The following is a 27,230-nucleotide window of genomic DNA, read 5'->3' as shown; positions in this document are numbered from 1 at the left end:
ATGGCTGGTGGGCCCAAGAAATGTTTGTGTTTGATTGGATTCAGTCTTCTCTGTATTAAAATGGTGAGTTGACCATTCTAACCTTCCTGCAACTATTTAGGGGTAAAAAAAAAAAAAAAAGATGTTCATTATCTTTCTCTTTTAGGGCCCAGGGGGTGAGGAGCTTAGAAATCAAAGTACTTCGGGACCATACCAAAAATTGTATGCTTGTGTGTTTGAAATGTGATACAATTTTCTAGAGAAAAAGAACAGAATTATCATTATATTTTAAGAACAAAGATTTCTGAAAAATCTGTCAGCAGCTACTGACTTAGTTCAATAGGCAGATTCAGGGAGAAAAATGAAATAGTAATAAGATCTGCCTCCAGCCTCTGAATTCTATTTAGGGTTGTTTTGTGGTAGATTTAGTGTTGGGGATGATTTGTACAAAGAAACACTATGGATTGGAAGATTGCTTGCATGATGTGTAAAAATGTGTGATGAATTTATCACCACTCTGATTGATGTCTTACATTTCCCAAAATGGTGCTTTTTTTTATGGTTCTAATTTTCTAAACTTTCCTTTTCAGGTTGCTTCAGCAAAAACAGGTAAAGTTGTTGAAAATACAAGTTTACCCATCCCATCTTGGATTTTAATTTTCACTGTTAATTCTTAGGCTACTGTGAAATATAAAGGGCATACCAAAAAAAAGTATTCAATATTTTTAGTTGGTTTGTTTTTTTTTAGTGTGTGTGAGTTTTCTAGCATGGGTGAGAGAGAAAGAGATAGCAGGAATAGACAGACAGGAAGGGAGAAAGATGAGAAGCATCAACTCATTGCTGCAGCCTCTTAAGTTGTTCATTGATCGCTTTCTCATACATGCCTTGACTGGGGGGCTCCAGCTGAGCCAGTGACACCTTCCTCAAGCCAGCCAACCTTGGGCTCAAGCCAGCAACACCATGCTCAAACCAGCAACCTCGGGGTTTTGAACCTGGATCCTCAGCATCTCAGGCCAATGCTCTATCCACTGTGCCACCATCTAATCAGGCATATTTGTTCTGTTTTGTTTTGTTGTAGTAGTCAATATTTTCTGAGCATTAAACAAATACAGAACAAACAAACAAAACAACAAAGATAAGTCCTCGTAAGATGATCTTGAGTACTGAAATGTATGCTCATGTAGCTATGGGTGCTATGGATTTTCTCAGTAAAATTTTACAATAACCATGATTGCAGTCAAAGAAGCAAAATTTTAGTCTTACTTAGTGAAGAGTCTAATTTACCATATTTCCTCATGTATAAGACACACCATTTTTCGAAAAATTTGAGATCTAAAAACTTGGTGCATCTTATATAGTGGTTATGGCATTTCAAATGCCATAGATGGAACTGAGGACGAGGCAATATATGAAGACAGTGATTTGTCATCAGACACAGATTAGGACAAGCTAATGTATGGGAATTTCGACAGTGATGAGGATTTAATGAATAAATCTTGAGTTCAATAACTTTATGTAGCCTGATCAGGTGGTGGCACAGTGGATAGAGCGTCGGACTGGAACACGGAGGACCTCGGTTCGAAACCCTGAGGTTGCCAGCTTGAGCGTGGGCTCACCAGCTTAAGCGTGGGGTCGCTGGTTTGAGCAAGGGGTCACTCTCTCTATTGTAGCCCCCTGGTCAAGGCACATATGAGAAAGCAATCAATGAATAAATTAAGGTGCCACAATGAAGAATTGATGCTTGTCATCTCTCTCCCTTCCTGTCTGTCCCTCTCTCTGACACTCTCTCTGTCTCTGTCAATAATAATAATAATAATAATAATAACTTTATTTAATACTTTTTAAAAAAATATTGGTCCCCAAAGCTAAGGCGTGTCTTAAACATGAGAGAGTCTTCTACATGGGGAAATACGGTATATAACTTTTCTTATTTGTCTTCTGAGGAATTAGAAAAGGAAACTAGAAATATTTTTACTAAAATATCCTGATGTGATGCCCTACTTTGATAAAAAAGAAGATTTTATACTTCAAATATTGCATACTTAAAATACAGGCAATGATAACTCAGAGAGCTGGAGAAAGGCTTTCTTTAAAAATTTTTTATTACAATTTTTCTTGAACAAACAAGTGAAGGCATGGAAAATTTCCCTAATGGCCTCTTCTAGCACCTACATTCTAGAAATCTAAGCCCCCAGAACAGAACTTCATATGCAGTGGGATTTAGATGGTCTGGTAGGACCTTATAATCTTGATTCTATCACCAGTAAACTCTCATAGCAATTCAACATAAGAACAATTGTAATTTATTATTTTATCTCTACCATAGTAAAGGAAGTATAGCTAAGGCAATTTCAAATTTGATATTAGACATATGGCTGAGCTATAAAGTGCACACATATGCAATAGATTTTTAAAAATCATTTCATGCTTTATTCTTTTTTTATATAAATTTTTATTTTAATGGGGCGACATCAATAAATCAGGGTACATACATTCAAAGAAAACATTTCCAGGTTATCTTGTCATTTAGTTCTGTTGCATACCCATCACCCGAAGAGAGATCGTCCTCCGCCACCCTCCATCCAGTTCTCTCTGTACCCCTCCCCCTGCCCCTCTCCCTTCTTCCCTCCCCCCACCCCCCGTAACCACCACACTCCTGTCCATGCCTCTTAGTCTCGCTTTTATGTCCCACCAATGTATGGAATCTTGCAGTTCCTGTTTTTTTCTGATTCGCTTATTTCACCCCGCACAATGCTACCAAAACTCCACCATTCCGCTGTAAGTGATCCGATGTCATCATTTCTCCTAGCTGAATAGTATACCATGGTGTATATGTGCCCCATCTTCTTCATCCAGTCCTCTATTTTTTTTACAGTGATTAAAAGCCTTTAAGCAAACTCTTGGCCAATACAGCAAGAATCCATAAAAGAGTAGTATCCTTAACATGTTCACCAAGTCCAAGTTGGCCCCATCACCATGCCAAATCCCTGAAAAATGCAACCCAACCACAGTTCAGTCTGTTAGGAGCTGTCACAGGGAGCAGGAGTCCAGGAAAGTTCCCCACAGGAAAAGTCCGCATGGCATTGGAATTGTTGTCAACATTCTATACTTTGCAGCTCATGTCCAAGTCCCAATGACAGCTGCTTCTAGCTGGTAATGATTCAGGTAGACTGGAAATCATGCTTTATTCTTATTCATTTATCTTATTCTTGAGAAACCTTCAGAATTGACCAAGAAGCTATTAGAAGGACTATTTGGCCCATATACAGAGTGATGTTTTCTGTTCTTATTTTTGTTTGTCTGTTTGTTTTTTAGTGAGAGGAAGAGAGAGAGAGAGAGAGAGAGAGAGAGAGAAACAGGGACAGACAGAAAGGGAGAGAGTGGGAAGCATCAATTCATTGCAGCTCCTTAGTTGTGCATTCATTGCTTTCTCATATGTGCCTTGACCAGGGGGCTACAGCAGAGCGAGTGACCCCTTGCTCAAGCCAGTGACCATGGGTTTTAAGCCAGTGACCTTTGATCTTCAAGCCAGCGACCATGGGGTCATGTCCATGATCCCTCTCTCAAGCTAGCAACACTGCACTCAAGCTATTGAGCCCATGCTCAAGCCAGATGAGCTCAGGCTCAAGCCGGCAACCTCAGGGTTTTGAACCTGGGTCCTCAGCATCCCAGGCCAGCTCTCTATCCACTAGACCACTGCCTGGTTAGGCTATAGAGCAATTTTTTTTTATCAGTGGCTTTAAGTGGACACAATATAACTCTGCTATCTCTTAGAGGACCCAGGACCCACTCACTGAGCCCCAGAGGAGGCCCTTTTCACTCCTCACTATTGGAGAGGAAGAGTAGGCAGGCTGAGATACTGGTGAGGCTGTTAATTGATAGTCCTGTCTTTTCTATAGAAGGATGCATGTTATTGACACTGTGTAGGAGGTTTCCTTTTGGGTGTGGGTATTTTGATTCTCTTTGGGCTCTGGCGTCAGCTGTCTGTGTCTGGGCCCCAGGCTGTGCAGGCTAATTTAAATCTCTTGAGTTGGTAGAAGGCACAGATGCTGAGCATCAAAGGGTTTCACTTCTGACTCATTGCAATGGCTGATCGCACCTCTGGGGAATGACGTTTTCTCTTTCATCACTGTGTAAGTGGGCCAAACAGAACTGAGAAAGAGTGAAGACCTGCTGCTAATCTATGGAACCCTGCACATCCCACTCAAGCTGTTCTGCGCTTTAAGGGAAACAGTACGGAGGTGTTGATCTTCTTTCATTGCTGTTCCTGTTCAGATCCTGCCCTAGAACCAAGTGATAAACAGGCAAAACCGTAATCTATCTCTCCAGCTTTGCATACCCCAGCCTCCTCAGGATGCCACCTCCCCTCCCACCCCAACCCTTTGGCTTGAGCATGGGCTCAATAGCTTGAGTGCTTTAAAGAAGCAGTGCCAGGCAGTCTGGCTTTTCTAAACCCAAACTTGCTCATCCTGGCGCGCGCACACACACACACACACACACACACACACACACCCTTGTTACCTTTCAAAGTCCTGTTCCATACACTATTTCACTTCCTATTTACAGCAGTCCTAAGATGTGTTCTACATTTCTACATATATCCTAATATGTAGGAATTGTTAATATTCTGCATTCTCCAGGGCAAAAACTAAGGCTGGAAAAGCTTAAATGACTTGAACCTGTTCCCAAGCAAAAGTAAATGGCTTACACTCAGATTCAGTTCCTGAAGTCAAACCCTTTGCTGTGTTTTACCACACAACCCTGAGTTATTTTTTTATTCAGGAATAGGAGGGGAGGAAGAGACAGACTCCCGCATGCACCCTGACTAGAATCCACCCAGCAAGCCCACTAGAGGGCAATGCTCTGCCCATCTGGGGCACTGCTCTGTTGCTCAGCAACCAAGCTCTTCTTAGTGCCTAAGGCAGAGGCCAAGAACCATCCTCGGTGCCTGGGGCTAACTAGCTCTAATCAGTCATAGCTGTGGGAGGGAAAGAGAAAAGGGGGTGAGGGAAAGGGAGGGGTAAAGAAGCAGATGAGCGCTTCTCCTGTGTGCCCTGACCGGGAATCAAACCCGGGACATCCACATGCTGGGCCAACACTCTACCATTGAACCAACCAGCCAGGGCCTCTTTTTTTAAATTTTTCTTTTATTAAATTTTTTTAGATTTATTGATTTTAGCAAGAGAAGAAGGGAGAAAGAGAGAAAAAGAGGAATATCAATCTGTTCCTATAAGTGCCCTGACCTAGGATCAAACCTGTAACCTGTTTGTTTCTAACCCACAGGTTAGCTAGAGCCTGTGGGAGGAGGCGCTAACCAACTGAGCCACCCAGCCAGGGGGACCCTGAGTCTCACCTGCGGAAACAGGTTTCCTGTATCACTCTTGGGCAGATGTGCCTCTCCCTGCTCAAGTCAGTGGTGCCAGTTTTGCGGAGTCTTCGGTCCCCTTGACAGGTCTGCGAGGAATTTGTCTGTGTCCCCACTGGTCTTTTATATTCCTTTCCAGCCACTCCACAAATGCTCTTTCAGGCCTCCTGGTCAATGGCTAGTTTGGTTGTCATTTTCTCAGGAAGTCATTCCATTTCAACAAGCAAGACTGGCCCACATAGAAGATGAACCTCGGGGACAAAGGAAACATTAGGAGCGGAGGAACACCACAGGCTTAGAGAAAAGATGCCGTATAGCTCAGGACAGGTGCCTTGGGCAGCAGGAAAGGGATGCATGTGTGGGAGGAATGAAAGGGGGAGCCCCTGCTGGAGCTGTCAGTCCTGCAGGTGGGAGAGGGGACATAGTGCTCCTGCCAAGCCAGCTTCTGCTGACAAATGGCTAAGATGGGCAGGCCTGCAGCCCCCACCCCACCCCACCCCCAGTGTATAGAATCATCATGATTTTCTTCTGATGGCAATGGAGACCGTCCTGGGTGATGTTCAAGGAATGCCTGGCCAGGGCACAGTGGAGACTTTGTTCATCCCTGCAGCACGGTTCTCTCTGAGCCGCTGCCAAAGCCAGCTCCCGGGGCTGTTGGTACAGAAAGAGGAGGCTGTCTGTATCATGCACATAGAAATTTGGCAGGTGGGGGCGGCAGGGGGGGTGATATTGGCGAGACATACATGTGATCTGTATTTACTCTTCCTCCTCTTTGCCCTCGAGTTATGTTTTGAATTTGGCGTATAGTGATTTTACCCAGCAAATGCTCTGCATTAAACATCAAAGGCCAGGTGCCAGTTTCAAACCTGAGACCTAGCTATTTTTGTTTGACCTTTTCTACCACTTGGATTTATATCTGGGGCTTCATTGTGTCTGTGTGTTTTTGCAAAGTGGCGAATCTGAATACCATGCTATGTCCCCTCCTCTATACTGAAGGTGCAGGAATGCCTTGTACGACATGAACATTCATAACACCCTGGAGAACCACGGCCAGGCCCAGGTCAGGAGGGAGCACAGCAGCCCCTATTAGGCTGAGGCAGATACGCTGATAAGGAAAGGGTGAATAAGGTTTATTTTTATTTTATATCAAACAATCTGAAAATGGTGCCATTCTAATGATGCGAAAGAAAGTATGATGGCATAATTCTAAAACAATATTCAATTCTCCCTGCTTCCTCTATTAGATTTAATGCTATTTTTGAAAGTGTGGTAAGTGCATGAATGGAGACTCAGCCAGGGCAGAGGCAGGGAGAGAGGTGGACCCTCACTGGAGGCGGTGGGGCGCAGTTATGGGGCAGGGAGTGGAGATAGTGGCAGAGCAGGCTGGGAAATTCCCAGGATGCCAAACTAGAGTAGAATCTATTTTTTCTTTTTATTATTATTATTATTAATTTTAATGGGGTGACCTTGATAAAACAGGATACATATGTTCAGAGAAAACATCTCCGGGTTATTTTGACATTTGATTATGTTGCGTACCCATCATCCAAAGTCAAATTGTCTTCTGTCACCTTCTATCTGGTTTTCTTTGTGCCCCCCCCTCTCCTCCCCCCCCTAGAGTAGAATCTTCTGGAAGGAAGTCCCTTCAAGATCTTCCCCTCCTCTTAGAGATCTTTTCCCACAGCCATTCCCCACTTTTATTTAACTCTAAAAATACAGAAAGTGCAAATTGCCCTGGCTGGATAGCTCAGTTGGTTAGAGCATCGTCCTGAAGCACAGAGGTTGTTGGTTTGATCCCTGGTCAGGGCACATACAGGAACAGATCTATGTTCTTGTCTCTCTTTCTCTCTTTCCCTTCCTCTCTGTAAAAAGTCAATTAAAAAAATTTTTTTAAGTGCAAATTATCCCAGAGGCCAGTGGGATAACCTCTTTGACATCCCATTAATGAAAGGTTTGAACTTTCTGGCTCTCATGGGGAAGGTAGCTTTGCCTTTCTTTTCTTTTCTCTTTTCTCTTCTTTTCGAATCTGGAATGTAAGGGCAGAGTCTATGTCTGAGGATGGTGTAAAAATGATGTCATTTACAAAGTAAAACAATGAAAGAACTCGTTCTTACAGGTGTCTGGCTAACATACAACTTCCAAATCTCTTTCAGCTCCTGATATGCCCACTATTGATCAAGCCTATTCAAAAATCAGCAACAGTATCACTGTGGAGTGGGCTTCAGTGCCAGGGGCCACCAGCTATCTCCTCACGGCCAGAGATGGAGACACCGTCATTGAAACTGTGGTGGCCAATTCCCCAGGCACGGTGACGGGCCTGAAGGCTGCCACCTTGTACCAAATCACGGTCAGTTCCATCAGTGCTGCTGGGAGAAGCCAGGCATCTACTCCAAAGCAGGCAAAGACAGGTAGCTGGATGCCTCTTCTCTGTAGAGCCATGCTTGTGGCCTGGGTCACTTACATGCAATTGCATGGTGTAATTTTGTTGTTGTTGTTGTTGTGGCATGATATAATTTTGTGTTATGTGAGTGCCTATGGGTCAGGGCCCAGAAGTAAAAGCCACCAAATGATGTCTTTTGGGAATGTGATCATCTGTGAAGAAGGTGGTATCTAAATTTAGATGCTTTGCTCTCCTGGGCATCTTTAAAAGCATCCCTGCTTGGCCTGACCAGGTGGTGGCTCAGTGGATAGAGCGTCAGACTGGGATGCAGAGGACCCAGGTTCGAGACCCTGAGGTCGCCAGCTTGAGCACGAGCTCATCTGGTTTGAGCAAAAGCCCACCAGCTTGGACCCAAGGTCGCTGGCTCCAGCAAGGGGTTACTCGGTCTGCTGAAGGCCCGCGGTCAAGGCACATATGAGAAAAGCAATCAATGAACAACTAAGGTGTTGCAACGCGCAATGAAAAACTAGTAATTGATGCTTCTCATCTCTCTTCGTTCTTGTCTGTCTGTCCCTGTCTATCCCTCTCTCTGACTCACTCTCTATCTCTGTAAAAAAGAGAAAAAAAACAAAAAACAAAAAACAAACAAAAAAAGCATCCCTGCTTGTAAATCTCTGGAAACGGGGTTTATGTTTTAACCTCAGTTATCCATCAAGACCATGCTGAGTTAAGACACACAGAAGGATCCTGCTGCATTTTGACTTGTTTGGATTAAAAACATTAGGAGTTTGTCATCCGCATAACTTAAATGGATTTGAAAAAGTTGTAACTAGGCATATTTCTGAAAGTTTGTCTGCATAGTAAGATAAAATAAACCATCCATTCCCCCACTGACTTATATTATGATGACAGGGATGTTTTTATCTAATTTCTTACCATCCTGCTGTTTCAAGTAACGCCTCCTATTAGAACTTCTCTGTTCCCCATTCTTAGGCTGAGCTATTTATAATTAACACACATTTAAATGGCAGTTCTTCATGAACTCTGCCATGAATCCTTTTGCAAAGCAAATCATTATTTCACAATCTGGATCATCAACCTCGGAATACTTATTCCTAAGTAGGAGCTCTCCTCTGCCAGACTTTTGTCACGCCAACAGACGTGTTTCTGTCTTTTGCAGTGTTGGCCGCACCGATTCTGGAAGTAAGCTCTCCAAGTTCAGACTCCATTCTCGTGCAGTGGGAAGCCGTATTCATGGCCATTGGATTCTCTGTGTCCATCATGCGAGCCAATGGCTTGGGTAGAATGTGGAAGGAAAATACCACAAACACCGCCTTGACATTCACCAGTTTAGACGCGGGGACTCTCTACACCATCAAGGCCTATGCCTGGAATGTCAATGGAACCCCTGGGGACGACTCCACCTGCAACCAGAGAACCAGTAAGGCTTCTCAGCCCAGCCCCCAAACCTCCTTTTTGATTAATGAGAGGGGCTGTGCGTGGCAGAGCACATCAAGAGCAGTGTTAAGGGATAAGTACAGAGCAGCTGGCAGCAGCTATTTAAATTTATTATCAGTTTATTTATAGAGGTTTGACTGCTCCCCTTGGTAGTTGAAATGCTTACGGCATGATTAAAGAAATGCTGATTCTATAGAGGCTGTAATTAGTAAAGATGACATCAGTAGGGTCAGCCCTAATCCAATATGACTGATGTCCATACAAAAAGAGGAAATTTGGGCCCTGGTCAGGGAGAGCTCAGATGCCTGGAGCACCATCTGATTAGCCAGGGTTGCAGGTTCGAATCCCAGTTAGGTTTGAGGTGACGGCAAGATCATAATAGTTTCTCAACAATGTAGGTCCTCGTGCTCCAGCCGACATCCAAGTCTCTTTCGATAGCGGGGCTCTGACGGCGTCTGTTTCGTGGGCCCCGACAGAAGGAGCCTTCAACTACACGGCGGTGGCCCGGAGCGAGACCTCGGAGCTGCGTTGCAGCACGGCGCGCAGCGCCTGCACCATCGCCGCCCTGCGCTGCGGGACAGAGTACCTGGTCTCCGTGTCGGCCGGCAACGACGCGGGGTGCAGCAGTTCGGCTTCGCCAGTGGCCCTGACCACCGGTAGGTAACCAGGAGCCAGGTCGCCACAGCGTGCTGGCGAGCCAAAGTCACTGCCGTGCGGGCAAAAGGGATCCCCGGACCCTGTGGCAGAACACACCGCAAGAAGTGAAAAACGAAGGCCCGGTCCGAATGAGATCATTGAGTCGGACGGACCGAGGAGTTGGAGTAATCAAGCTGATAGGGAAACCAGATACTGTGTGTTAGAACAAGCAGACTTCTTTGAAATTTCGGAGGCCTGGCTCCTACCTCAGCCCTTCCCCCTAGTTCCTCTTCCATTTGTCAAGTTGTCAAGATCCCAGTTACGCACAGTTTGAACTGCCCTGCAGAGCGGCCTCCTCTCCTCATCATGTTTGGCAGACCTAGCGTTGGTGGGAGCGGTTTTTTAAGATAAAGATGGGCTGTCTGTCGTCCTGAATATGCGTTTAGATGGCTCCTCCTTTTATTCTTATCAAAGACATAAAGACACAACAGAGGTTTTATGTTTATGGAGGTTTACACCTCTGTTTAGAAATATTGATGTATTTGGGGGGATGAGAACAAACATTTAGTGAAGACCTACTATATCCCGGGCATTATAAATATAGCATTTTTTTTATTCTCATGTGCATTCAATGATGTACGTTTTATTGTTTCCCTTTTTAGATAAGAAAATTGAAGCTCAGAGAAGTTAAATCATTTTTCCCCCCAAGGGCCCAATGACATTCAGTTCCTGAACCATCTGGAATTCCAGCCCAAGTTTGCCCGATTTCAATTCTCTAAGCCGAAGAAAATGTAGATAACTACAATAATATTCACCTTACCCCAAAATTCTAAATGATGTCATTCTAAGTAGAAAAGGCAGAGAGGAAAAGAGCCGTCATCAAGCAGACAAGCTCTATTTCACAGGAAAAACGTACAGTCAACCTTTTAGATCATAAATAAAATCATAACTTAATTACATTTAATCAAATCATAATTATGTTAAGGTCACCGATAATAGCTTATTGACATGATGTCTCTTTTATCAACTCCAATTTAAGGTGGAAATGGTCACTAGGATGGGATAGCAGAGAGCGAGGGAAGAGACAGGGTATACTTTTGCTTTTCTTTTCATCTGGAACCTTCATCCCAGGAATTTGTCAAAATGAGCACAAAGGAAATGGGGAGGGGCTCCCGCTCTGTGTTCCCTAGGGCGTTCAGAAAACACGGAGCTGGCCTGACCAGGCAGTGGTGCAATGGATAGAGTGTCGGACTGGGATGCAGAGGACCCAGGTTCAAGACCCCGAGGTCGCCAGTTTGAGCACGGGCTCATCTGATTTGAGCAAAGCTCACCAGCTTGGACCCAAGGTCGCTGGCTTGAGCAAGGGGTTACTCGGTCTGCTGTAACCTGATGGTCAAGGCACATATGAGAAAGCAAGCAATGAACAACTAAGGTGTCGCAAAGAAAAACTTATGACTGATGCTTCTCATCTCTCTCCGTTCCTGTCTGTCTCTATCTTTCTCTCTCTCTGACTCTGTCTCTGTAAAAAAAAAAGAAAAGAAAACACGGAGCCGTTCCTTTGGCCACAAACATGCGACTAGGCAAGAAAGGTGATGCTGTAGACATCAAGGGAATGGGCACTGTTCAGAAAGGAATGCTCACAAACGTTCCCATGGCAACAGTGTCACCCAGCATGCCCTGGGCATTGTTGGAAACAAGTTAAGGACGAGAGTCTTGCCAAGAGGATCAATGTTTATGTACTGAGTATATTAAGCATCCGAAGAGCCGAGATAGCTTTCTGAAAAGTGTGAAGGAAAATGATCAGAAAAAGAAGGAAGCCAAGGAGAAAGAAAGGTACTGAGGTTCAGCCAAAAGGTCTGCCTGCTCCGCCCAGAGAGGCACCTTTAGTTAGTGGGGAGGACTCTGAGCTGCTAGAGCCCGTTCCCTAGGAACTCATGCCATGATATGTATATAAAAAAAAACAGAACCCAAAAGCAAAAAACCTCTGTACTGTTAAAAATGTTTCTCTTAATTAAGTAGAACTGTGCTCTTCGCTCCCCCCAAAAATATTTAAATAAAACTTTGTGTCCCAAAAATAAAAAAAAAGAAATACACTTTCAAAATCCCAGTGGTTCTGCCTGATCAGGTGGTGGCGCAGGGAATAGAGTGTCGGACTGGGATGCGGAGGACCCAGGTTCGAGACCTCGAGGTCGCCAGCTTGCGCGCGGGCTCATCTGGCTTGAGCAAAGCTCACCAGTTTGGACCCAAGGTCGCTGGCTTGAGCAAGGGATCACTCAGTCTGCTGTAGCCCCACAGTCAAGGCACATATGAGAAAGCAATCAATGAACAACTAAGGTGCCACAACAAAAAACTGATGATTGATGCTTCTCATCTCTCTGTGTTCCTGTCTGTCTGTCCCTATCTATCCCTCTCTCTGACTCTAGCTCTGTCTTTGTAAAAAAAAAAAAAAGCCCAGCGGTTCTGAGTTCATCAGCTAATGTTAGAGAGAACCATCCAGTGTGTTTCAATCTTGGCTGCACTTTGAGAGATTAAGAGCACCCAGAGAGCTTTAATAAAATCCTGATGGGCTGGCCCCACAGAAGACCAATGAAACAGAGTTGCAGGGAATAGAGTCTGGATATGAGTAGTCTGTAAAAGCCCCTCCATTGATTCTAACATGCATCCAGGGTAAAGTGCCGTCAGAAGGGTCCTGCACAATTATCGGTCCGGGAGGCATCGCTGCAGTTTGTATGCAATGCAATTAGTCACAATCATGGGAACGACCTTGACTTATCAATAAAAGAGCTGTGTTTAGAAAGTTCTATGTGTTTCCTGGGGCTGAGAATTGTGTAGTCTATTTTAGGAAGATTTCCATTGGAGCAGACTAAAATTTTAAAAGCTTAGAGCTCGAAAGAATAAACTTCAGTTGAATTCATTCATTCAGAAGACTTCATTCTTTGCTGATCCTGGCATCGCCTTAACACAGAAACCATATTAATGCAATATTAACCAATCCATGCCTGTTTCTGACACAGTCTGGCATGCATATGTGCGATGAACTTTAGGACATGTGAGAATGTCTCACTGGCTTGCACATACATACTGTTTGATGTAATCTTCGTCCATAGTGCCCTGTATCTTGGACAGTTGCAAAGATGCAAAGAAAATCTCTCACGATTGCTTATTATTCATCATTTCCTAGTTGCTTGTGCACCTGGAAGAGTGACGATCCAAGAAGATCCCCCTGGCCACCTGTCCGTGTCTTGGTCCAGCGTAGACCTGGGTGATTACTACGTGGCCTTTGTGAAGAGCGACGATGGCTTGGAGGTCCACTGCAACACGTCCCTCACCCAGTGCAACTTCCTGTCTGAATGTGGCTTCACTTACTTTATCAGTGTTTTTGCCTATAACAAGGCAGGGCAGAGTGCTTTGGGCGATGTGTTCAATTATACCACAGGTAGGTTGCACTTGATGCTTGTAAAGGAAGTTCCGAGTTTGCTCCACTTAGCAATAGAATGGATCGCTATTACATAGGCCTCCTGGGGTCATTCTAGGGTCAAGAACAAAATGTGAATCTCTTCTTTCACTTTTTTTCCAGACTAGGAAATTTTGGTTTTGTGGACCCAGGCTTGACAAGAATGCAAGGTTGCAGAGTGCAAAGAGGGATGAAAGTGTAGTTGTCCAGCCCTACTCTGAAAAGCTGAACCCTCCACCAGAGTGTGCTTGGTGTTCAGCGTTGTGCAAGAGATTGAAGGGGGTGCAATCCTGACGTCTCAGGAACTCATTCTTCCCCCAAACCAGAAAACAGAGATGCAAAGATGCTAGTAGTGTGGAGGGCTTTGCAGAAAGACACCTGGGTTCAAGTCTGAACTTGACCACCGACTTATTTGCAAAATGAAGACAACGGCATTGACCTTGCCAGTTCCTTAGTCTCCTCCGCTGCAAATTGGGGCAAATAACAAATAATGAGAAAGTGAATATGAAGTGTTTGTATATGATAAGGCACAATGCAAATATTTTTATTAATATCATTATTATTGTTACTGTTAATTTTGTCCCCTAGGCTTGGATCTTGTATGAGGCAGGGATTATATTTTGGGGGGTTTTTTTGTTTGTTTTTTGTTTTTGTATTTTTCTGAAGCTGGAAATGGGGAGGCAGTCAGACTCCCGCATGCGCCCGACCAGGATCCACCCGGCATGCCCACCAGGGGGCGATGCTCTGCCCATCTGGGGTGTTGCTCTGTTGCAACCAGAGCCACTCTAGCGCCTGGGGCAGAGGCCATGGAGCCATCCCCAGCGCCCGGGGCCATCTTTTGCTCCAATGGAGCCTCGGCTGCGGGAGGGGAAGAGAGAGACAGAGAGGAAGGAGAGGGGGAAGGGTGGAGAAGCAGATGGGCGCTTCTCCTGTGTGCCCTGGCTGGGAATCAATCCCGGGACTCCTGCACGCCAGGCCGATGCTCTACCACTGAGCCAACCGGCCAGAGCAGGATTACATTTTATTTATCTCTTCCTCCTCAGTGCTTATCATAGTGTGATTGGTATATGAGAGATGCTCAATTTTTGAAGAATGAATGGAATGAGTGACTTAAAATTAGCCGACTATATTTACAGATAAGAATACTACACTATAACTATGTAAAAATCAATACTAGCTGGATTCTAATATATTTTTACCAAGGTGAGGGAATCAAATCATCAATGCCTTTGGAATTTGGAGTAAGCGGCCTCCTGGTCTCAAGAACACAGGGGGTTCTTCCGGAAGGAGTGACCATGAACTGGGTCTTTAAGAATGGGTGGGATTAAAAAAAAAAAAAAAAAGCCTGATCAGGCGGTGGCTCAGTGGATAGTGATAGACTGGGATGTGGAGGACCCAGGTTCGAAACCCTGAGGTCGCCAGCTTGAGCGCAGGCTCATCTGGTTTGAGCAAGGCTCACAAGCTTGAGCCCAAGGCTGCTGGCTCAAGCAAGGGGTCATTCCGTCTGCTGTAACCCCCAACCCCCATCAAGGCACATATGAGAAAGCAATTAATGAACAACTAAGGTGCTGCAACAAAGAATTGATGCTTCTCATCTCTCTCCCTTCCTGTCTGTCTGTCCTTATCTGTACCTCTCTCTGTCTCTATCTGTCCCTGTCACATATAAAGAACGATGATGGGGTAGAAGCATCCTAGACACACTCCAAGCTGTCCCCATTTGTCTGTGAGATAATGTAAGGTCTCTTCTAAAATCTATTTATATAAGCCCTGGCCAGATGGTGCCGTGGATAGAACATTGTCCCAGCACACTGAGGTTGCAGGTTCGATCCTGAGTCAGGGCACATTCAAGAAGCAACCAATGAATGCACAACTAGATGGAACAACTAATTTTTCTCTCGTTCCCTTCTCTCTCTCAAAATCAATGGGAAAAAAATCTACTAATATAATGATGCTGTCTGTCCTCCTCTCTCCCCCAGCCCTGTTCTATCTGGTTTAGTGTCTATAAAGACAGATAGGATCTAGAATTTAGAGGAAGTATGGTTTTGTCAGGCAGAAGAGGGGAATGGCCTTCCCACAAAGGGGTCAGCAGTCTTTGAGGCACAGAGAAAGGACAGCACAGGTGTACTGGGGCATTGAGGAGTCTGGTGGAGCAGAGGACTACCCTAGGAGATGCAGCTTGAACATGATGGCTTGTAACGAACTTGAATGTCGTGCTTAGAGGTTTTATCCTCTACCTACCGGGTGTTAGGCCAAGTTCAGAGCTGGACAGACCTGCAGGAGAGAGTCTTGCGATAATTTAGGACAGTGACAGAGTCTGTGCACAGGGAGGTCAGTGTCCCCCTGTGACCACATTGCTTCTGAGCTGACCTCTATCCTCTCTCTGTTCCTTTTTCCAGCTCCCTGTTGTCCCAGTGACATTAACCCAGTGTTGGTGTCCAGTGACAGAGTGGAGATCGTCTGGTCTCCGGTCCGTGGTGCTGAACTTTATGAAACCAAGGCTGTGGACGGGGTCAATGTGGTTGAGTGCAAGGACACCGTTCCTGCCTGTACCCTCTCAGCTCTGGAGTGTGACACCGAGTACAATGTCACGGTGTATTCCTTCAGCGAAGTCCGGGGCAGCAACACGTCATGTGCCTCTCGATTCATAACCACAGGTATGAAACAGCTACAGTTTCACTCACTGACCTCTGCATGACCCACCACAGCCCTGTCCCCCAGGACGGGCCTTCAGCACGAACTATCACAAGGCTGACTCCCACTAACCACTCTTTGTGGAGACCGTTAGAGCCCCTGTTTTCCCAAGGAGGGGCAGAAGAGAAGGTGGGAGAGGGAAAGTGGGAAAAAAGAAAACAAGAGAGGAGCCTGTGGGGATGGTGGAAAGGTTTACCTGTCAGTCATCCACACCCCCCACTTGTGAGGGCCCAGCCTGTATTCACACCAGGAGTGTTAAGACGTTAAATGTTTGCCTTAATTTCCTCTGTTTGTGGAGTCCAAAACGCTCCTTAACGTTTTCTGCTTAGTCTGACGTTCTAGGACCCAAACCCCTTGGTCAATGGCAGCAAAGTGTCCACACCTGCTATGGTTGAAAGTGACGCTGATCTCAACCCCCAGGGAGAAAATCAATCCGTTTCAGAGCCAATGGTCCAGGTGGTATATTTAATCTCACTGTTTCAATTAACCATCTAAACTCTCTTAGCTCCTTGCAGTCCTGAAATCAAGAGTGTGTCGGAGGACGCCTTCTCCGCCATCCACGTGCGCTGGAGATCCAGGAACCAGGGCGCCACCTACACGGTGACCGCCCGGGGCGAGGAAGGGCTGTACCGGTGCAGCAGCGCCGGCCAGTCCTGCACCCTGGGAGGCTTGCCCTGCGGCTCCGTGTTCTCTGTCACCGCTGTGGCCGAAACCCAGGCGGGGCGGAGCCTGCCCAGCTACCATGTGCCCCTGGAAACGGGTATGTGGCACCCCCCAGCCCGAAAGCTGACTGCGGTGGGGTCCTGAGGAACCGTTTCAATTTGTGAATTTTTTCATGTGATCTACCTTAAGTGTGATAGAAATACAACTCAGAGGCCCCGTCTCAGAAAATAAAACTGTCACCATTTGGACACAGACTCTGTAAAAGTATCATCAGAGGACTCTATTCATACTCTGACATCAAAGGGGGAATGTGTTGACTCTGCAAAAATATTTGTTTAAATGCATATTCCCCCCTGACACAATCTACCAAAGCAGCTAACAAGTGACCAAATGACCTGGCATTTATTTATTTATTTATTTATTTATTTGGCTTAGCCCTTTTTACGTCTTTCTCTAAACAATGCTTTTCGAGTTTCTGTTTCCTAATTGGTAAGGGTGGGTAATGGGTGCGAGTATCTAGTTAATTAATTCTGCAAAGCCCTTTCTCTAGGACCTGCTGCATTGTAAAAGCAGGATGAAAGAAAGCTGTTATTGCTTCACAGTATTGTGCGTGAATGAAATTTAGAACACTCCTTTAAAGCCGTTGGACATTATTTTCTCTTATACACAATGATAGAAGGCACTTTGGACTATAAAAGTTGAAATGGAAAAAGCAACAGTCTAGAGACAACTCCAAAGACACAGGAAAATTCTACATATCCCTATATTCTATATAATGGGTCCCTAAGAATAACACTTGGCTGTGGTATTCCTAGGTGGCTAGGGATATTTCAAGATTTTTTTTTTTAATGAGAGAAAGAGAGGGGAAAAAAAAAGAGAGAGAGAGGTGCGGAAGACAGACAGGAGGGGAGAGAGATGAGAAGCATCAACTTGTAGTTGCGGCACTTTAGTTGTTCACTGATTGCATCTCATATGTGCCTTGACAGGGGGGTTCCAGCCGAGCCAGTGACCCCTTGCTCAAGCCAGTGACCTTAGGATCATGTCTACGATCCTGTGCTCAAGCTGGCGACCTCGGGGTTTTGAGCCTGCGACCTCAGTGTCCCAGGCTGATGCTTTATCACTGTGCCACCACTGGTCAGGCAAGCTTTTATATCAATTATATACTATAAATTGCATGAGAAATGCAAAATACATTTAATTACAAATGCTGTGAAATGTTATATTAGGAGAAGGGGTACATGCAACTGCTGCTTTAAAATTTGCAAGTGGAACTGTTCAAGTTGGGGGACAATGGAGTGTTTTCTTAATCTGAAGATAACTGAGTGGAACCTCATATTACCCACAGCCATAGTGAGCTGTGTTCTTGGGGAAAGCACCCACTATATATTTAGTTGATGTTAAATGATGCATCAGAGTAAATGAGATTTTGCTTGACAAAAAAAATTTTTCATTAACAATTGAAGGTTTGCAAAATTTAGGCTATTGAATAAAACACAGACAAAATACCATCGTGTATCCTTTTTCACAAATAAAACTCCAAGGAAATTAACCTCCAATTCTTTCTCTTTTTCCTCATTGAAGTGCCATGTTGTCCAGCCAATCTGACAGTAGCTCAGGTCACCCAATCAGTCGTCAACGTGAGCTGGACTGTCGGGACCGGGGCCCTAACCTATGTGACAGTTCTGGAGTCACGCACTGGACAGGCTAAGTGTCACACCCATCAAAACCACTGCCTCCTGGGATGCATCACATGTGGCGTCAATTACACAGTGGCCTTAAAAGCGATTAGTGCCACCGGGTTGACCGCAGACTGCATCTACCAACGCTATTCCTCCAGTAAGTGAGCTCTCAGTTCTAGCTTTACGGTATTGATAAGGAGCTCGACTCCCCATTATACATCCAGGCTTACGACCTTCCTTCTCATTTAAAAAGATGCTGTATCTCTACCTACCTTACATTATAAATTCAGATTGTGTTCCATAAAGTTTAGTTTTTCCCTTGACCTAGAACGTGGAAGCTCCAGAGGCTGCCGTCGACAGTTGGCGAATGAACTCCCCTGGTGACAGGTTCAGGGACACATTTTCTGAAGGGAGGACAGATTTTTGTACGACGCAGCCCCCCGCAGCACAGTAACTCAGCCTGGCAGGGTTTTTGGAAAGCACTTCGAGCTGACATTCTATTTGGCTTGAGTTTTTCTTCTCGTTCTTATTGTGCTACTACCTCTCTCCTAAACCATCCCAGGTCCTCTTACGGTTTCTTCTTTCTACAAGCTTAAAGAACGCTGTCTGCTGACAGTGGTGTTTTCTTTTTCATTGTTGTTGTTTTCTTTTTACTGACAGTGTTGTATGTCATTCTTCACAAAGACCAAGCCATCAGGGAAGAGCGGGTGAGGGAAGAGGCACCGGTTAGCAAGTGGGGTTTCTCTCGTGTGACTCTAGTCCACCAAAGTGGCTTCTTGCAGCACTGTTTTGACAAAAACGGAGGATATCTCTTGGGCCGAATGGGAAAGAGCTCCATGATCAGTTAGTTATGTCTGTCGTGGGGCATGGGACAGGCGAGTTGACATATACTTTTGCCATCCCAGGGGTAGCAGAAAGAGTCTGCAGCTAGGAGTCTAAAGACATGGCTTCTCGTAAGCTCTGTTGCCTTATTTTCTCAGGTTCTGTTTCTGCACTGAGAAGAGGAGTAAGAATAATCATAATGTAAAAGCATTTATAGCGTACGACAAGTATGTAAGCTGGTCTAGAGTGTCTTTTGGCACATTATCCTTTGTTGGATTTGCTGCCTAAGTTCTCACCCTGATATCCAGTTTTGGGAAGATATCTCTTTGCTTAGCTTAACACCCCCCCCCATTAAAATTTTTTTTTAATTTATATATATATTTTAGCAAGAAAGAGAGAGAGAGATAAAGGAAGGGAGAGAGATGAGAAGCATCAACTTGTAGTTGCAGCACTTTAGTTGTTCATTGATTGCTTCTCATATGTGCCTTGACTGGGGGGCTCCAGCTGAGCCAGTGACCCCTTGCTCAATCGAGTGACCTTGGGCTTCAAGCCAGTGGCCATAGGATCATGTTGATGATCCCACACTCAAACCAGTGACTCTGCCCTCAAGCTGGTGAACCTGTGCTCAAGCCAGTGACCTCAGGGTTTTAAACCTGGGACTTCAGCATCCCGGGTCGATACTCTATTCACTGCACCACCAGTCAGGCCCAAATTTGTTCTTAAAGAATAAATCCAATGGGCCTGATTATCTATAACTGATTTTTTTATTATTATACAATAACACTTTTTAAAAATTTATATGATTTGAGCTAGAGAGGGAGAGATTTGTTGTTCCACCCATCTATGCATTCACTAGTTGATTCTTGTACGTGCCCTGACTGGGGATTGAGCCTGCAACCTTGGCATTTGTGATAACACCCTAACCAACTGAGCTACCTTTGCCAGGGCTATGCAATAACATCTTTATTTTAGATACTGAGAAACTGACTATTTGGTGCCCTGCTTGACACCTAATGTATGACCTGCTCAAGGCATTTGGAAAAGAAAAAAAGGTACTAGTCAGCAGGCATGGATGAAGTGTGATCAGCAAAGCTTGGTCACGGGCCTGCTGTGTAAGTGACTGCTCCTCTGGTGTCATGCTCAGCACAATAGGTCTTTTCAATAGAACTGAAAGCAGTTCCTTATATTTAAATTCAACCCCACTAAGATCATATGAAACTAAGGTATTCTGAAGGCTCTTGACAGGGATTCTGGGCATTTGACTCATAAGGTTTGACTCATACACAACACATATCTGCCAAGTGTGGACTTTTTTGGGGGAAAGAGTGACAGAAAGGGAGAGAGAAATGAGAATCATCAACTCATAGTTGTGGCACTTTAGCTGTTCACAGATTGCTTTTCATACATGCCTTAACTGAGGGAGGGGGCTCCAGCCTCACCAGTGACCCCTTGCTCAAGCCAACGACCTTGGGCTTCAAGCCAGTGACCTTAGGGCTCAAACCAGCCACCATGGGATTGTGTTGATGATCCCAGGCTCAAGCCAGTGACCCTGTGCTCAAGCTGGCGAGCCACGCTCAAGCCAGAGACCTCAGGGTTTCAAACCTGGGACCTCAGAGTCCTAGGTCGATACTCTAGTCACTGCACCACCACCAGTCAGGCAAGTGTGGACTTTTTAACTCATTATTATTCTCTATTACAAATCCATGCCGCCTGACTGGTGGTGGCTCAGTGGAAAAGGATCTCTCTGGAATGCTGAGGTCAACGGTTCGAAACTCTGGGCTTGTCCAGTCAAGGCACAGGGGAGAAGCCACTACAAGTTGATGCTTCCTGCTCCTCCCTCCCTGCCTTTCTCTCTCTCTCTCAAATCAATAAATAAAATCTTAAAAAAAAAAAAGAAATATGTTTTTAAAAATCCATGTCCCCCACACATATGGATTTCTTTCCTTTTTATAGTCTAGTGCATTTTACTAAACTGTTTTGGCACATATGTTTCTAGTCACGTGGCCCACTGCGGAAAGGATTGACTACCTCGTCAAATCTTGCTCTGACCCTGTATTACTTAGACTAAGTAATCCTAATTGTCTCCCCGTAGTACTAAAGGCCATGGGTGTGCGCGATGGGAACAAAGGGTCTGTGTCTGTGTTTTCATCCTCAGGTGCCTGCTGCCCGCTGGGAGTGAAACTGTACAGGCTGGGCCCTGACGGCATCCGGGTTGGCTGGCACGCTGCCAGGGGCTCCACCAACTACAGCACCGACCTCTATGGCTCCAAAGGCATCTTCACATGTTCCCCAAGCCCCGGCCTCAGTTTCTGTGATGTCACCGAGATACCCTGCGGGGACGTCTACACCGTGATGGTCTCCCCAGTGGCTGAGACAGGGCGGAAGCTCACTTTCTGTCCGAAAAAGATATATTCAGGTTAGAGCAATTTATGACCCTCTGTTTGAAACTAACCCTTGACTCAGCCTATGAATTTAGACCTGGGGCACTCACACTTACCTGTGGGGAGGAAGGTCAAAGAGGGTGTGACATTTCCACATCCTGTGGGCAGATTCTGGCTGCTGGGGACCCCCAGACTCTTTGGGATCGTGATGCTTTTATTATTATTGTTTGATTTGGAGACACTGTCTTCCCTCTCCTTCTCCTCTCCTTTAGGAAAAGGACCAGTTGCTTGCTGCATAAATAGTAAAGAAGCTCTAAAGTGATTTTCTGCTTTGGAGATTTGGGGATAGATTTTTAACATAGTCTTAGAGATAATAATAGACATCCTGGTATGTTAGAAATTAAGATCCTTGAACTTTAATTTGCGCAGATTCAGACTCATGACTGAGAAAGAGTTGGAGGATCAGAAAAAGAAATTTATAAATCATAAGCTAGATTCGGCAATACGTGATCACAAAACATGACTGTCAGTCAGTGGGTGCCGTCACAGGACAGCTGGCAGGAAACGTCAGCAGTTCCCCTTCTCTGCGTTCCAGCACCCGCCTTCTGCTGCCTTGCCCAGGGCACAGCCATATAGTTTTTATATATGTCTAAAGAAAGAAAGAAAGAAAGAGAGAGAGAGAGAGAGAGAGAGAGAGAGAGAAAGAAAGAAAGAAAGAAGAAAGAAAGAAAGAAAAAAGAAAGAAAGAAAAGAGAGGATGAAGAGAATAAATAACAGCTCGGAAATCTTGACTGGCAACCAGAACCTGAAATTTCCAATTGCTCATAGGTGACAAGAAGGTGCGAGAGGGCCCCTGGGGATGGCACCGGGCCAGCTCCTTGTCACGCAGTGTTCTCGCTGTCCTTGGCTGTCACGCTCTGGTTCCTTATTTTTTCATTATCTTGTCCACAGGACAAGCTGGCCCAAAGCTTGGCCCTGTGGGAAGGGACAGGAAGAGGTTGTTGGGATGGGGATGAGCTCTCAGGAAGAAGAGCCCGCACACTCATAACAATATTTCATCATATCTGCATAAGTTGTACAGTTTGTCAAGTGTTTTCACATTGAATGCTCAAAAAACATGTCATTGAATGAGCTCAATTTTTCTGGTAAAAACCATGCATATGGGGACATTTTTATGGTTTTTTGTTTTCTTCAGTGTTGGTGATGACTTTGATAATTAGGACAATACTGTAAAAGATAATAATGACTAATATTTATTGAGTGCTATGTGCCAGCCACTATTATTAGGGCTTTACATGTATTAACTGATCCTTATTGCAACGCTGTGGAGTTGGCATCCTTCTTCTTACCACTTTATAGATAAACTGAGGCACAGAGAAGTGAAGTGACTTCCCCAAGGTCGTCCTGCTAGTGGTTTGTCTCCTTTTCCCATCACCCCAACTGAGTCTTACTCATTCTACGGTTCACTTTCCCTTCATTCTTTCTCAGGTTTTATCTTCCTCACCTTAAACGTATCAATGAGCAGAATTTAAATGCGGTGTTTTTATTTCTTGCAGTCACCTGCTCCGGAAGTACACTTGGAATGGGTAAGTCACCCCCCCCCCCCCGGGTGAAACAGAAGGGAGTTTCTTGGTTGCACTTTAGGGTGACAGTGAAGTCGGGATCAAAGGCAGATGCTAGGGTGCCTGCTTCTGGTTGGACAGATGTGCCCAGTGGAAGAAAAGGGGCGCTGAGAGGGAGGCTGGAGGAAAGTTGATGCTCACTGCCGCTTGCGTGTGCTGGTCCCGTCTGGGCTGTTCTGCGTGCTCCGCGGAGGCCACTGCTGGGCCAGGCTGCGGGGACGACACGCAGCATTGGATGTGCCATCCCAGTCGGTAGCATGTGCTGCTTCATGAGAAGTGTTTGCCGCACTCTTCTAGGGGCCGCTTGGGTTTGGGCCTTGGAACACCCCCTCCCCGGGAATATTATAAGCCCCAAACGACAGACGGGACATGCGCGCATGCACACGTATTCCGGGTCAGACGTGCCTCCCGGTCTGGGCCAGCTTCCCGTCTGCAGTCTCTCTCCGGGGCTGCAGTTCCTGTATGACCACCGCTGCTCCGAGCACCGCAGGACACCCGCAGGTCTAAAATAAACATAATACCTATTGATTTTTAAAGAGTTTCTGTTTCCAGTGACTGCAGGGAAACAGGCCTAGCTTATTAAAAAGAGATTGTGAAGAAACATCTGAGTTATAAAAAACTACTTCAAAGACACTCCCAAAGTACGAATGACCTAGTCTTCCGTGAAACGCCATAGGCCTAGGTCTGCATTCTTGGAACCTATTTCTACTAGTAGAGCTGGGTTTCTTTTTGTTTTTAATGTTTTTATTTATCGATTTTTAGAGTGAGAGAGGAAAAGAGAGAGAGAAATATATTGACTTATTTTTCCACTTCTTCTTGCATTAATTGGTTGGTTCTTATATGTGTCCTGATGGGGGATCAAATCCACAACCTTGGCGTATTGAGCCGTTGCTCTGACCCACTGAACTGCCTGGCCAGGGATATAGCAGTTTTTAATCAGTGCTTTCCTGAGCTGTGGCGGGGAAGTCAAAGCATCTTAGGGGTTCTTAGTAGGAGAGGAGTTGTGTTATATATTGGCTTCCCTAAGATTTTGTTAAAGAATGCTTTTTTTTAATAATTAGTTTAAAAATATATATTTTTTCTTTTGAGAGAGAGGAAGGGAGAGAGAGAAAAGCACCAACCTGTGGTCCCACTTAGCTGTGCCATTGATTGCTTCTTACACGTGCCTGGACTGGGGCTCACCAGTGACTTTGGGGTCAAGCAGGTGTAATGCCCCCAGATGGAACTCCATCCTCTGTGCCTCCAGCCAGGACGCAATGTTTTCTGGGGTTTTTTAAAGATTTTATTTATTGCCCGGCTGGTGGTGGCGCAGTGGATAGAGCATGGAGCTGGGATGCTGAGGTCCCAGGTTCAAAACCCCGAGGTTGGTTGCCAGCTTGAGTGTGGGATCATGTCAATGGTCGCTGGCTTGAGCTCAAAGGTTACTGGCTTTAGCCCAAGGTTGCTGGCTTGACTAAGGTGTTACTGGCTTGGCTGGAGCCCCTGGTCAAGGCACCTATGAAAAACAATGAATAACTAAAGGGAGACAACTACGAGTCGGTGCTTCTCATATCTCTCCTTTCCTGTCTGTCTCTTGCTCGCTAAAAAAAATAAGTAAAATAAAATAAAATTATTGATTGATTTTACAGAGAGAGGCAAGGGGTGGAACGAGAAGTAGTTGTGTTACTCTAGCTGTTCATTGATTGCTTGTCGTATGTGCCTTGACCTGGCGAGCCCTGGGTTTTGAATCAGCAACCTCAGCGTTCCAGGTTGGCGCTCTCTACTCATCACGCAAACACAGGCCAGGCCAGGGCTCAATGCTTTTAAAAAAATGCTTTGAAAACCACCACTCTTAGACTTTGCTACTTGTCACCAGAAAGCTTGTTCAACAAGTACAATCTCAGCCCCGCCCTGATGTACTAACTCCCAGCTGGTTCACATGCATGTTCAGGGTTGAGAAGCCCTACTCAGTAGTAGTTCCCAGACCTTGGTGTGTATCAGGAAGTCCCGGAGAGCCAAGAGAGAATGGAGAGGCCTAGGCCTGTTGAAGTGGGACGGGCCTCTGTAGTTCTACCTGGTTCCCAGGAGATTCTGATCCCGGAGAAGTATGAGAAACACTTTTCTGGGTCACTACATCCCTTCCCCTGTCCCTGTCGTCTGCCCTGATCATTGCTTCTTCCTTCCTTAGCCGGGTCCCGTCTCCAGCCTGACACCTGCCTCTTTCTTTAAATAGATCCTTGTAGAAATCTTGCAAGACCCTCAAAAAAAAGAATTAGCTGAGTCATGTGAGGGCCTCTGCATCACACACAGTTCACCACGTCGCCAGTGTTGGCACTTTTCTCTCTGCACACAGGACCGGTCACATTAGGTCTCTGGGTGACACGGGGCCTCCTGACATGCTAGGGGCCGCCTGGGAAATTTTGTTACTGTAAGACTTTTGGCTTTCCTTGACTCTTGGATTTTCCTAAAGGTTTTCTTTCTTTGTTTGTTATTTATTATTATTATTACTTCTTACCCTAAAACTTTTAAACAGCATGAATGGATCTTTTAACGAGACAGATCGAGGTTCAAATCCTGCCCCTCTCCACTTGCCCTCAGGCAAGTTGCTTCAGTGATCTCTAAGCCTAAGTTTTCTCAACAGAAAATGGGAATAAACAATCACCTCCTAAGATAGTGTGAGGATGAAATGAGATGTAAATGTTGGACCCAATGACAGACCCACAGTAAGCACTGAAAAAAATGGGAGTTATGAGTATTCAGTATCAGCTTAAGCGCGTATCACATTCTGTTATATTATGTGCCAGTGATTTACATTTGATGAGCTACTTCTAAGATATTTGCATTTTAAGCACAGTCTTCATAATACCCTAACTCATTGGTTCTCAAACTGTGGTCCCAGGGCCAACAGCATAGGCAACATCTGGGAACCCCCTACAGGTGCAATTTCTGGGGATCCACCATAGACCTACTTAACCAGAGATTGGTCTTTGGGCCTTGTCAGGGCCCAGACTTAATTGTTTATCTTATTGAGAGAGAGGAAGGGAGAAAGCAGAAGAGAGGCAGGAACATCAATCTGTTCCTCTATGTGCCTTGACTGGGGATCGAACCGGCAACCTCTGTAATTCCGGACAATGCTCTCACCAACTGAACTATCCAGCCAGGGCAGGGCCCAGATGCTTAATTGGTAGCTTTCTTCCTGTGAGATAGCATTTCAGATCAAAACACAAATCTAGATCTCAGAGATGTTTCAGGGACTTTAAGAAAATGTCTGCATATTTCACGGATCTGTGGCCTCTTCCTCCCTGTCCGTCTCAGTGATTTACAGAGGAAAGAGAAATGCAGAATGACAGAGCAAGCCTCAGATGACCACGGAGACTTGATTGACCTAGTGAGTAATCTGAATTGACATCGTGTGACTCAAAGGCAACATTTTTTGTTTTTGTTTTTAAAAATCCTCCCTACATCTTTTGCAGGGTTGTCTCAAATATTAGTACAACTTGAGATGGAAAAGATCTATTAGAATACACAATGTATCTAGGATAGGACAAACTCTTTAGAAGAACAGCTCTGACGACTTTCTGAGAGCAAGGGCAGGTGTATCCTCACCTGCACAGGACTTCAAGATGGGCTGCAGAGAGGACTCAGGGGAGACATGGATCCAGAACATTCTCTGGAAAGCGGCAGAGCGAGCCGGCATGCTGGGAAAGTCCTGGACACATGAAAAGTCTGCTTAGGCGACTCCTTCTGAGCTCTCACCTCCAGACGCACCACAGACTTCAACGCACCCACTTTTTAAGTGACCATCGACACCAGCACCAGCCACATAGCCCTCTAACCATTCAAGGGCTGGGATGTTCGCTCCCAGAGAAGGTGAGGTCAAGCCACCAGAGACACCACTCACCTCCAAACAAACCCCGAGGACTTCAGCATAGGGTAGCCAGCAGCAGCTGCCTGGCCACCTGTATTAACACCCTCATCTCAAACTGGGAGGAAGCATAGCTGCATGCAGGCTTCACCAAGCCAGAGCATCGGGTGATCTGACCTCTGCTGGAGCGCCTGGGAAAGCTGAGCTGCTGGCCTGTTGCTAGAAGGATCGCAGCCATGCGTTTAAATGTGCAAAG

At 45.4% G+C, this 27,230-nt stretch overlaps 1 protein-coding gene across 1 annotated transcript; it reads left to right on the top strand.

The window, feature by feature from the left end:
• FNDC7 (fibronectin type III domain containing 7) lies at positions 1 to 26,456 on the top strand. Its single transcript, XM_066247364.1, has 12 exons — positions 1 to 63; positions 570 to 588; positions 7,498 to 7,752; positions 8,905 to 9,165; positions 9,581 to 9,838; positions 13,000 to 13,254; positions 15,669 to 15,926; positions 16,469 to 16,723; positions 18,208 to 18,462; positions 21,283 to 21,543; positions 23,065 to 23,094; positions 26,425 to 26,456. The coding sequence occupies exons 1-12, from the start codon at positions 1 to 3 to the stop codon at positions 26,454 to 26,456; spliced, it is 2,202 nt and encodes a 733-aa protein (XP_066103461.1).
• The last annotated feature ends 774 nt before the right edge of the window (positions 26,457 to 27,230 follow it).

The sequence above is a fragment of the Saccopteryx bilineata genome, chromosome 11 (assembly GCF_036850765.1).
Source record: "Saccopteryx bilineata isolate mSacBil1 chromosome 11, mSacBil1_pri_phased_curated, whole genome shotgun sequence".
NCBI classification, from domain to species: Eukaryota; Metazoa; Chordata; class Mammalia; order Chiroptera; family Emballonuridae; genus Saccopteryx; species Saccopteryx bilineata.
The sequence above is the reverse complement of the archived record's forward strand: the minus strand, read 5'-3'. Positions and strand labels throughout refer to the sequence as shown.

Excerpts from the sequence above, each read along its gene's own strand:
- FNDC7 (XM_066247364.1), top strand. The coding sequence starts at position 1 with ATGGCTGGTGGGCCCAAGAAATGTTTGTGTTTGATTGGATTCAGTCTT. Across the intron at positions 13,255-15,668 it reads TGTGTTCAATTATACCACAG|CTCCCTGTTGTCCCAGTGAC; the intron begins GTAGGTTGCACT and ends TCCTTTTTCCAG. Across the intron at positions 15,927-16,468 it reads CTCTCGATTCATAACCACAG|CTCCTTGCAGTCCTGAAATC; the intron begins GTATGAAACAGC and ends AAACTCTCTTAG.